A 12,557-nucleotide genomic window follows, 5' to 3' on the forward strand; every position below is an offset into this window, starting at 1 on the left:
GTAGTTCTTCAAAACTGATTCAACAACTGCACTCAGCTACACAATAATCTAGATGACCATTCAAAGGCTGTCAAGTGATTAAAAAGATCAACAAGAACCCTCAATTTTTTTGCTGCCAGCTAGGGTTACATTGAACAATCATCTGGGGGATCCATAGTTCCCAAGGTTTTTTTAAAAGTTCATCCTGTCTGTATACAACATGAAAGTAAAAGAGAAAAAAACAGTGCATGAAGTGTTTTGTGCATATCAGTTAAAGGAGCCTTTCAATGAGCTGAATATTGGACAAGGCTGGAATTTCAGCTCAGAAAACTACAAATATCTCTTTGTATGTTGCACATCATATCAGCCCAATGCAGACCTCTTCCAGTTGCACAGGAGGCCATGCTGTACAACCAGCAAGATATCGAGTGCTATACAGATTTCTGCTAGTTTTAGGATAGGGTGAAAGGATAGCAAAGCAACATGCCTATGGTGTTATCAGCCAGCTAACCTAAAGATCAAAAAATGGCTGGAATTACAGAAGCTTTTTAATATTCATGTTCTCTTGATACCATGCAGTTTTTGGAACTTGGTAAAAAAATCTTCTGCTATGTACAGTAAATGTAAGCAGCAAAATAGGGACTGACAATAATAAAAAGCTTATTAACTTCTGTTATTTCCCTCCTTTTCTCTTCTAAATCTTCACCACTAAAATTCCCAAGTTAGTAATATTTGATCATGCCACCTTTAAAATATATATATATATATATATATATATATATATATATATATATATATATATATATATATATATATAATTAAATTTAAATTGTTTAAGTTAGCCTGTAAGTCATTTTGTAATTGATGGACTTTAGCCCATCGGTTCTGCTTTGTGATTTCTTTCCTATGTCTATTAATTCAAATCAAATGTATTATTGGCATATAATATTGAGGAAAATCAAAACAAAATAGTATCACAAATTTCATATAAAGTTAATACAAAGAATCTTATATAAATATCATAAGGTATACATTTATCTATAAATATCAGCAATAATATTATACAAGATTAGAAAATCAAAGTCATTGGCCCTTATATTTAAGTGAAATACATCCCTTAAATTTCAATGCAATGTTTCTTAGTACATTTACAGAGTGCCAATTTTTTTAATAATATAAATTATAGATCATTATTATTATTGTCATGTCTAAGAACATTTATTTTTTATTTTAATTACCTAAATTATTGTAACTTAAATCATAGTTTTTCAACATGAGCTACTCAAGCGTTCTAAGAATGGGTTATTTGCTTCTTTTTCTTTTCCTTTTTTTCTTTTCTTTTTTCTTTTTACAATTCCCAATATATGATGTATCTTCAGGCTATCTTTGTCTGGTTTGAAGAGAAATCTTATTCCCAGCAATAAATAATATGCACAAAGAGAGAAATTCATTCTTTGATAACAAAAATAATTAAATAGAAAGAGCAGGTTAAAGATCAGCATTCATTTTTCAAATTAAATTTAAAAGCCTGCTCTAGTTACCTCAAAGATTGGCAAGTTTTACAAATAACATCACTGAGCCTTTTGGAGAGAAACAGACTGCATTTGAATGAAGTCATTAGGCAATACATTTATTTTGAAGCCAATTAACCTTTTGTCAGAGATGTCAGAGCCATAATGGTTTCAGCCATGGAGGTCAGCCTCTAACAGGGGCATGTATGACAGCGATTACGCTGTCTGACATATGCTGCAGCCTGGGAGTGAAGCGCTGGAATGAGAATCTGCCTTCGTTAGTATTCTGCTCTGCATTTCAAAGGAGCAGGCAATCTTGACCTATCCATTTAGGTAATTAAAGCTTCCATTTGGAACTGTCCTGCAGGAAGGTGAAATTGGTGGGGTGGTGGGGGAGTGGGGGGAGAAGAGAGAGATAAATGGCTGCTGCTGCTCACTGTATCCAGCCACTTCCATCACTTGATGGACTGCCTGGAATAGACTGGGTTGCCAGGTCCTCATAAAAATAGAGATGAATTGAACAGGAGACCGTTCTCTAAGGCAAAGCAATTCTGTCAACTTCCTTTTTGCAGCATATAATTTGATTGTTCACCAAGGTAGATGGCTGACTCAGGAGGCTGGTCTCTGACTTGTTTCCCCCACTGTCTTCTATTTGCTAAGAAATTACTTCACTTTATTTACTTATAAGCCAACACTTTGGGCAATGACATTTGTCACTTCAATAAGTGCAGCTGCCAGTCACAGCTGTGCCCTGACCTACCTTCCAGGCTATTTTGTTTCCTCTTGTATCATGCTCAAGGGCAATTGGGAAGTCTCCTCGTTCGTAAAACTTGCGAAATGCTGTGGGCTTTGTTGGTCTTTCTTTAAATGCTCCTGCAGCTGGAGGTCCTTTCACCTAAGATGTTAAAGAAAAATCTTTATGCAAAAATCGGTGCATATCAGGAAATAAATGAAATAAATGATTTCATTGAGACTATGACATCAGAGTGCTTCATATTTCAGTTTAAAGCACTGTTATCGATGTTCACCACGGAATATTTAACATATTTAATACCTGGTGGAAATTGTCATCGCCCATGTACACTAGCTAGGCAAGATAAAAGAAGACATACAGATTCACAGATTTAAAGATATGGTTGGGATAAATCAAAATCTTAGAAATGATGGTGCAATTTCCAAAATTTATTTATAATGCTGGCTGGGGAATCCTGGGAGTTGAATCCCTACAGCTTAAAGTTGCCATGTTTGAAAATCACTCATTTATAATGAGTTAATATAGCTCAAATTCTTTGAATGATTTAAATTACTTCTTTCTGGGTTTCTCTTCAGTGAATTTAGTGGCTATTTATAAGATTGCTAACTTGCTGATTATGTCTATTCTCTTTTCCATATCTTCCTCAGCTTTTCCACAATCGCTCACAGAGACATTATGTTAAGGAAGTTACAGTATTTTAAATTTAGACAGCTTAAGATTTGAGGATATTTAATGTTTTATAGCAAAATGGAGGCTTATTGTCGCTATGGTTTTCCCTTGTTGTAAAGGTAACTTATTTAAAATATGTATTATATAACAGAGAAAAGATCTTTTTATAAATGGTAGATATCACTATATTTAAGTTTGTTAAATATAGGATGAAAATGATTTGCTTTCAACTCAACCATATTCAGTTTTGTCTCATTCTCTTAGCTATGCTGTCAAATTGAATTATGTGCAGCTCCCACAGTACAATGGAGGTGCTAGTAGAAATGTTCTGGTTTGAAGAATTCACACAAACAAGGAATGCTAAAGAATTTGTCCCTCAACCAAGTATCCACTGGTATCTAATCATAAGAAAATAAAGTCCACACAATTATAATAAATTCAATTTAAGACATATGTTTAGTATCATATACTATTAGTTTGCTTATAAGGGGATGTTAATTTATAATAACAAAAGACACAGCTGGAGGATAAGAACAAATATACTAAGTTATAGTTTATTTTTTGGATGACATAACTATGGCTTTAACATTAAGGTTTCATTAAGGAGGAAAAAAAGAGAAGGGGTTAGGAAAATCTGGTTTCCAGGAGTTATTTTGCATCTAAAAATTCTATGGAATTATAATGACTTAGGAATGCAGTATGGATCGATTCATTTTGATGGAAATCAAAAATAAGGAATAAGACTGGAAATTTTTCACGCTGTCACCCAATGTCATAGGTTTTTCTGTAATTTATTGCTTGTTTATATAGAAGAGCAGTATAAGGTTACACATTAGTATTACATCTATTGAAGAATTACTTCAATATTTTTGTTTTAGTTTAGAATCTATTGTCAAAAACAATATTTGTGACTCATATGGCCTTCTTCAGCTTAATAGTCTCCAAATATAACCATATCCAACAGATACCAAGTTGGGGAAAGATGTGTTAATTTCTTGTCTTACTTGAATTAATTATTGCTGAACACATTGATGTTTGCTTCTACATGGACAATTTTATTATTGCATTATAATACTAAAACAAACTGCAATTGTAATTCAAAATTAAATTGATAATGACACCAGAAAACAGCCAAAAACTATACCAGTGCGAGAGTTTGACTTTCCTTCCTTTAATGGAAAAATTTCCTCTTTATTTCATTTAATCGATTTAATACATGACAAAATTTGGAGACAACTTAAATCTGTTTTTATCACAGTTATTGTTAATAAAGTTTGGTTGTTCATCATAACCCACTTGAAAGTAATTATAGCCAAGACTACAAATTTCTGTGACTTCATTTCTGAGCAAGTCTCATTGAATATATCAGTACTTATCATAAAATAAACATGCTTAGAAATGGAAAGCATCTCCACAGAAATCAAGTTGGTCACAAGTACATTTCTTTTGTTTCATTAGTTAGGAAGCCCAGACATACACATGTTAATGCAGTAATAATCCCACCAACATATTCTTGCATGAGGGTATAAGCATGTACACAATGATTAAGTTAACTGGACTTCAGATGAAAGCTGCAGAAATACATGATTAACTCAATGTGCCTGGGCTTGAAATTTTTAAATACTGGTCTCCCAAGCCATATGACAAATTGTATTTAAATTGAAAAAGGCTTTTAGAATAAGTTTGCAAGATAGATAGCAGTTTGTTGTGCAAAGCAAAAATAATATATATGCGTGTCTACTCTTGGTGTATGAAAAATTGTTTGGGATTATGGCTGACACTTCCAAGCATGTTATAAAGTATAAACAGAGCAGTTTATAGTTAAGTTGTTCAGTTTGCAGAAAGTCACGGCTAAGAAAGAGCGTGACTTGATTCTTTTGTGAATCATCACAATAAGAAAATATAAATTATAATGCTATTCCGTTTAATGCAAATTAGATCTATTGGAAATTAGTGTTTCTTCCAGAATCTCTGAAAATCCCACACAAATTACAGAAGTGGAATGAATGCAAAGAACAAGCAGAAACTCATTTAATTCTTATTTCTACTGTACAATTAAATCTAATGGGTTGATTTTCAAGTGTTACTTCAAAAAAGTGCATGAGCCGCTTTGAATGGATGACTAAGAAAGCTTTAGAAACGGAAGAGAAGGGGAAGACATGAAAGACCTATGCAGGGCCTACAAAGAGTTTGGGATGAATGTTTTATGATGTAAGAGTTTCACCAAATTTGAAAGATTTAGACCTGAACTGTTCTTACATAGTTAGCATAGACCTTCCTGCTTTTTCTGACCAATCCATGACTATTAAAATTTGCTTTAATATATTGATTGGTTAGTAGACCAGGAAGTCTGCTATGTTTTCTTTTAGATACAAATTTACCTAGCAAATTTCGTATCTAAAACTAACCGAACAGATACGTGTCTGTGTAAGGATATAGTCTACAATTGTAGATAATATCCCTACATGTAGGTTAACCAAAGGGAGTAATTCCTAATATTTTAAAAGCATTACAGCAAAAGAGAGAGGTACTTTCTTGAGCACTTATAATGAAAAAAAAATAGCAAACCCTGACTTTTTCAGAATAATGGGTGGCTAATATTGGTTAAAAGGTGGTAATGAAGCTAATATTGAAATAACACAGGTAAAACACTGCTCTTGCTGCAGGGAGAGGGACCGGGCTGAACACTTGGACTTTCTCCAGCAATTTCAGTATATTTCTTGTTGAGTGAGTGCTTGGGCTTTCCCTCTCTTCTCAGATTAAATCCACATTGACACAGTCTCCATTCCATCATCAGTGAAGCAATGGTATGCCTCCAATCCTGTTATAATATAAGTATGTCAGCAGCAGATGGCTACTGATAGCAAAATATTTTGTGTGCTCAACATTTTGATGAGAGTACATGGATAATTATAGATTTCTTATCAAATGTTACTCTACCTAACATTTATTTTCAGTGTAACTTTATTTCTATCTTTTCCCCTTGAATATTTCAAATAGTTTATGTCACCAGGAAAATGCTTAGCAGAGTGTTTTCAACAAAGAGAACAATCAATCACATTTCAAAACTTAATACTGCCTATTGTTTCATAGCATTCTTTAAGCCCTGAAAAGGCTGTTCAGTCTGATTGTCTGATGTGTAAGTACTGAGCTTCTATCAAAGAACCGCCTGAGGCCAAATTTAACAAACCGTTCAGACTATTCATATTTGTAGAAGTTTCTATTCATGAATCAACATTTCATTTGCTTTTGCTGGCTTTACTATTAAAGTCAATTATTTTATTTTTCTCCATCTGGAATCCTTTAATTGTGTAACAGTTAATTGTCTTTTCAAGATCAATCTCCTTTGATTAATTACACAGAACAGAACAGCATAAAAGATTAATGTGCAATTCATACAAAAATAAAAGAAAAAGTGATGTATCTTTAGAAAGCATAATTTTATTAGTTATATTTTTTCAAAACAAAGTTATTATTTAGTAAAACTGCATTAAACCTAAACCATGAATCTAATCATTATTCACTCGTACAATTGATTTATCCTAAATTTAATTTGCATTGGACTGTAGGAATATTATGATGTAAAGCTTGCAAAGCAAAGCAAAAACAAGCAAAAATATTCATGTTAAAAGAGGGGGGGGGAAATAAAGGTTGGTTGGTTCCCACTGACTTGATTAACACCAGATTTGTATCTGTTAACTCAAAATAAGCCCAATGAATATAACATTTCATGTACATGGTTTTCCATAAGGGTCTTCAAACTTGGCAAGTTTAAGACTTGTGGACTTCACCTCCCAGAATTCCTGAGCTAAAATGACTGGAGGTAGAACTCTGGGAGTTGAAGTCCATAAGTCTTAAAGCTGTCAAGTTTGCCCCTGGTTTACTGGATTATAGCCTGAGTAACTTGTTCTCTCTGATCCTATTATAATGAAATACAATTGGTCATGTGTAATTGTGAAAATCCCAGAAATGGATAAATACTTATAATTCTAAGTAATTAAACAGCACACAGGTCATTCTATAACAAAAAAAGGTATAGAAAATGAACTGTATGAAATTTTACTGTGTACTTTCCTTAATAATACTGGACTACACTGATATATCTTAAAGTAATATTGTTGATACTGTTAATATTATATGGCTCTTAAATGATACCATGTAAAGACTGCCAAATGAAACAGTACTTTTCTTACTCATGAAACAAAACCAAGCATAGGTTTTAGCCAGTGGTGGGATTCAAAACTTTTTGCTACCGGTTCTGTGGGCTTGGCTTGGTGGGTGTGGCTTGGTCAGCGTGGCAGCGGAAGGAAACTGCAAAATCCCCATTCCCTCCCCACCCCACTAACCTGCTTTCCAGCTCCATTCTCCTATGCAGCAAAAGAAGACCCAGCCGATCAGCTGGAACTAGGGAGGCAGAGTATAGATGGGGGCGGGGCCAGTCAGAGGTGGTATTTGCCTGTTCTCCGAACTACTCAAAATTTCCGCTACCGGTTCTCCAGAACTGGTCAGAACCTGCTGAATACCACTTCTGGTTTTAGCTGGTTTAAGCTTGTAAAACATGCACTCACACAAGCCTATTGAACAGAACTAATCTTAGCCCAAGCAGCTCTTTGAAGAAGAAACAATATAGCATTTGGGGCAACCAAAAGGACTCATCAGGAGTAGGGACTGATTCAAAGGCAGCTACCCGTTTCTATATTCGAAAGAATATAATAGATGAGGGCATAATATTTATATGCAGAATAAAGTAACATAATATACTTCAGAAGAGGTGCTGTAAAATTTATAAGAACATGTATGAAGTACTCCTCTGAAACTTACTGATGCATGAACATATCATTTTCAAATATAGTGTGGCTACTGCAGGAAGACATACACAGATTAAAGGAATGATAGAACCCTTTCATGTAAACATTATTGCTAAAATAGGTCATTTTCATTGCCTGTTTTTCTTTTGGGATTAAGATTAAGGAATGAAACCTATTTCTGCACCTTTTTCTCCCTGTTCTCTTTCTACTCTCTCTGCTTGTACTTGTTCTCATTTCTAAATTATATTTTTTTTCCTGTCTGCACAATGTAGGATTTACTAGGCTATCACAATGTCTATATTACATCAGTAATGTCATTGAAAATTCTGAAGGGCACCACTCCATTGAGAATTGCAAATTAAAGTTTCTAGGACAAATTATTTTACAATCACAGAAATGTATATAATACATTTCAAAGCAAGGGAAACATTTACATGAAATGAAAGCATTACTATGAATATAACTGAAGAGAAACCATTTTCAGTACGAACTTTTTAAATCCAAAAGTTACAGTATTTTGCAGATACTGCAGGGGTGAGTGGAGAAAATATTTTATTCAGTTTAGAAAAATGTATAACATCTCTAGTAAAAAAAGAGTTTAAAAATACTTTCTAGAGATACATTAAAAGCAGTTTAAGGGAAGCTAGGCACATCAAGACATTCTGTTGTTTCAGTTTTTAAGCAATTAATCCCCTTGCCACTCTTAGCAAACATGCTGCTAGTGATTTAGGCTATTCAACAGAAAACTTTACCACTGGGTTATATCCCATCCCAGTTTAGCATTAAAAATATCTTTTTTTTTTAATGATTTCATTAAAATTTTCTCTTTCATGATTTTTAAAATCACTTTCCTTGGCAGGCTGCTTCTTCTGCCTGCTTAAGATATGGTAGTATTAACTGTAACGGAATTGGAAATACAGTTATGCAAGAACCCGTTTGTTGCATATAAAAACCTGGAACATCCAAATAGTATTACCAATATTAGAAAAACCATGGTCACTGGTGAAGGCTTTCCCACTTGATTTTCAACCATTTCTTCACTGTGTACCCCAACCAGTTTCTAATCACATTTTGTCTAAACAATTGGTTAGAAAATTATCCCTTCTCCCCCACATATATCTTTTATTTAACATGAAATTATTTCTTTGACCATTGGAATTCTAGCTGTTTAAAAAAATCTGGACCCCCCCGGGAGATAGGTTAGAAGATCCTGTCAGTATAAATTAAAGATAGTTTGGCCAAGCATTTTGTGGATAGAATTGTTTATGTCTTTTCCAGGTTAGAAACCATCTATTGAGATGACAGAAGTTATATCACATAGTGTTATTTGGAGGATTTTCAGCCAGTGAGTCCCAAGGAAGTAGACTACCTTGTCTGCAATCTTAACTGTGCCAATTGTGAACTAGATTCCTGTCCTGTTTCTGTTACCAAATAGCCAAGAAGAAGACTGGTTCTATGTCACAGGCAATCCAGGTTTGTGAAAATGGGAACTACTATAAGTCCTTAAAAGAGACATTGGTTCACCCATATCTCAAGAAGCCATATTTGGATCCAGCAACCTTCTCTTCTAAGATCACTTACTAGCTACTTACTGTCAACCACAATAACTTTCTAGACTGCCTTTGTGAATGGGGAGTTGGAGATACAATTCTGATCCTTATGTTGATTCTGGTCCTTATGTTGATATGTGTATTGCTCTTTTCCAGCCCAGCCGGGTTGGATCACAGATTTTTTTTAGATTCAGACGCAATGACTGCAAAGTACAAATATTTAAAGCTTTATTCCAACATCGTATGTGAAAATAAAATCTTAGGAAAGGGAAAGGAAAAGAGAATCCCTGCAGATTTTACTCATCTCCATTTCGAGGCCATGAGCCAGTGCTGTCTGAAGACATTTCCATGGTCATGTAGCCAACATGATGTCACAGAGCACTGTTTCCTTCCCACTGAAGGGGTACCTATTTATCGACTTGCATTTGCATTCTTTCAAACTGTGGACAGAAGCCTGGTGAAGACAGGTGTTTACCCCCTCCATGGTCAGGTCTCGAATCTGTGCTGTCAGCTTTCCAGCCAACAAGCCCAGTGTCTAACTGCTGAGCCATCACACATATTTTAACGTCTGTCAATTAGGGAACCATAGAGTTCAACCATAGAGTTCATTGGGTAGAACTTCAAAGCCAGAAAATATGCAATCTTCTCGTGGTTAGGATTGCATCAAAATTCCATCCCACAGATATTTTTGACCAGCCTATATAGGCTCTGAATTACCATTATTCATACCTGTTTCCAATGGTGTAATCTCATTACAGTTTGGCTAAGACAAGTCTAACTATCTTGCATTTGGTATCCTTTGTCTAATCCTGCAAAAAAAATTAATCCAAAAGGGGCATGGAATATTTGCTATCACCAGATGTTGATGAGACCATTTCAAAGTTAAGAAGTATCTGTTTTTTAATGTTTCTGATTGAAAATGAGAAATATCATCCTAATTTGCACATGTCCCACCAAGCACAGGTGCAAAAAATCAAAATATAACAATTTAGTGATTAAATAAATGCAAATATTTATTTTAATTCTATCTCATATACTCAACCTCATTATTCATTACTTTAGAACTTTTAAGTACCATGCACCACTATTCAATATCCCCTTATCAAAACTACAAGCACAATGGCAGGTCCAGAGAATGGTTATGAGGTAAAGACTATGAGAGGTTGGATTCTGGATAATTTGTTATGGAGAACTTCAGGGTACATCCTGTTAAATATCTACCTAAAGTCACCACTAATTTGATAACAAGTATTCACAAAATTCTAATGATACCAACTATATAGTATATCTTACAGTGATGTCCCATTTCTGGAGGCTATTAAGGTTGGATAGAGAAAAGAGGGTGCAGATTCAACCCCAAAAGATGAACAGGCTATTAAGACCAAATAATTTAAGTGCTGTAGCATATTTAGAATATTTAGTATGAATGAGCTGGAACGGACCTTGGAGGTCTTCTAGTCCAGCCCTCTGCCCAAGCAGGAGAACCTATACTATTTCAGATAAGTGACTGTGTAGACCAGAGGTGGTATTCAGCAGGTTCTGACCAGTTCTGGAGAATTGGTAGTGGAAATTTTGAGTAGTTCAGAGAAACGGTAGTAACCTTCCCCCAGGAGTGGGGAGGGAATGGAGATTTTACAGTATCCTTCCCCTGCCATGCCCACCAAGCCATGCCACGCCCACCAAGAACTGGTAGTAAAAAAAATTGAATCCCACCACTAACACACATATATCTGATCTGATTTTTCATTTTAATTTCCTTAATTTTTAAACCATAAGTTTAATTAATAAGATGATATTTTTGTTATCATATGGTCATGTACGTATTCACCAAACACTCACCAGTGCTGTGAAATAGTCTCAAATCTGAAACTCCAATGCTGCCATATGTGCTATTGTGTAAAAATTATACATTGCAGAGAGTCCTTGATTTACAATACAGGTAGTCCTCAACATACAACCACACTTGAGCCCAAAATTTCTGTTGTTAAGTGAGTTTTACCCCCATTTTATGACCTTTCTGGCCACAGTTGTCAAGTGAATCACTGCAGATGTTAAATTAGTAATACAGTCGTTAAATGAACCTGGGATTCCCCATTGACTTTCTTTGTCATAAGGTCACCAAAGAGGATCACATGACCCCATGTGCGTCAGTTGTCAAGCATCTAAATGTAAATGTAAATGGGACCATGGGGATGCTGCAATGGTTATAAGTGTGAAAAACGGTCATAAGTCACTTTTTTCAGTACTGTTGTAACTTTGAATGATCACTCAATGAATTGTTGTAAGTCGAGGACTACCTGTAGTTTTTTTAGTGACCATTCAAGGTTACAACAGCACTAAAGGTAAAGGTTCCCCTCGCACATACGTGCTAGTCATTTCCGGCTCTAGGAGGTGGTGCAGAGGTGGTATTCAGCAGGTTCTGACCAGCTCTGGAGAACTGGTAGCAGAAATTTTGAGTAGTTCGGAGAACCAGCAAATACCACCTCTGACTGGAGATTTTATAGTATCCTTCCTCTGCCACGCCCACCAAGCCACGCCCACAGAACCAGTGGTAAAAAAAAAATGAATCCCACCACTGGTCTAGACTCTTCTTAAAAACAACCATTGATGGAGCGCCCACAACTTCTAGAAGCAAGCTGTTCCACTCATTAATTGTCCTCACTATTAGGAAGTGTTTCTTTAATTCCAGGTTGCTTCTCTCTTTGATTAGTTTTTAACCATTGTTTCTTGTTCTGTCCTCTGGTGCTTTGGAGAATAATTTGACCCCCCTCTTCTTTGTGGCAGCCCCTTAAATATTAGAATACTGCTATCATGTCATCCCTAATTCTTCTTTTGTTTAGACTAGACAAACCCAAATCCTGCAGCTGTTCTTCACATGTTTTAGTCTCCAGGCCTTTGATCACCTTAGTTGCTCTTCTCAGAACTTTTTCCAAAGTTTCAACATCTTTTTGGTAGTATGGTGACCAAATTTGGTTGCACTATTCCAGGTGGGCATCTTTGTCCTTGATGAAGATACGCTCCTCAGAAAGACTAGGCTCACAATCAGGGGTCCTCCTGGATTCATGGCTCCTGCTTGAAGACCAAGTTTTGGTGCACAGCCAGAAGATTGGTAACCTTCTATGTGAGATGCTCACTCTCTTCTATAGAGTTCACAGCTCTGAGAAAGACACACATGGAGTGGTGAGGGAGGAAGGGGACAATCAGCTCTAGTGATCAGTAGGTCGACATATGTCTCAGTCAACCTAATGCTCTGTTAAATCTACCAATTAAGGCTAGAAACATTTGC

General features: G+C 35.5%; 1 protein-coding gene across 2 annotated transcripts in view; it reads right to left on the reverse strand.

Moving 5' to 3' along the window:
• PACRG (parkin coregulated) overlaps positions 1 to 12,557 on the reverse strand; it is a 277,345-nt gene that overhangs the window by 231,789 nt on the left and 32,999 nt on the right. For both annotated transcript variants that reach the window (XM_026705094.2, XM_087938616.1), the window contains one exon: positions 2,251 to 2,385. In XM_026705094.2, the coding sequence (XP_026560879.1) occupies positions 2,251 to 2,385 (135 nt within the window). The remainder of the gene's footprint in view (positions 1 to 2,250; positions 2,386 to 12,557) is intronic.

This window comes from Pseudonaja textilis, chromosome 1 (genome assembly GCF_049901715.1).
Source record: "Pseudonaja textilis isolate UNSWEBS1 chromosome 1, rPseTex1.2, whole genome shotgun sequence".
Taxonomy (NCBI): Eukaryota; Metazoa; Chordata; class Lepidosauria; order Squamata; family Elapidae; genus Pseudonaja; species Pseudonaja textilis.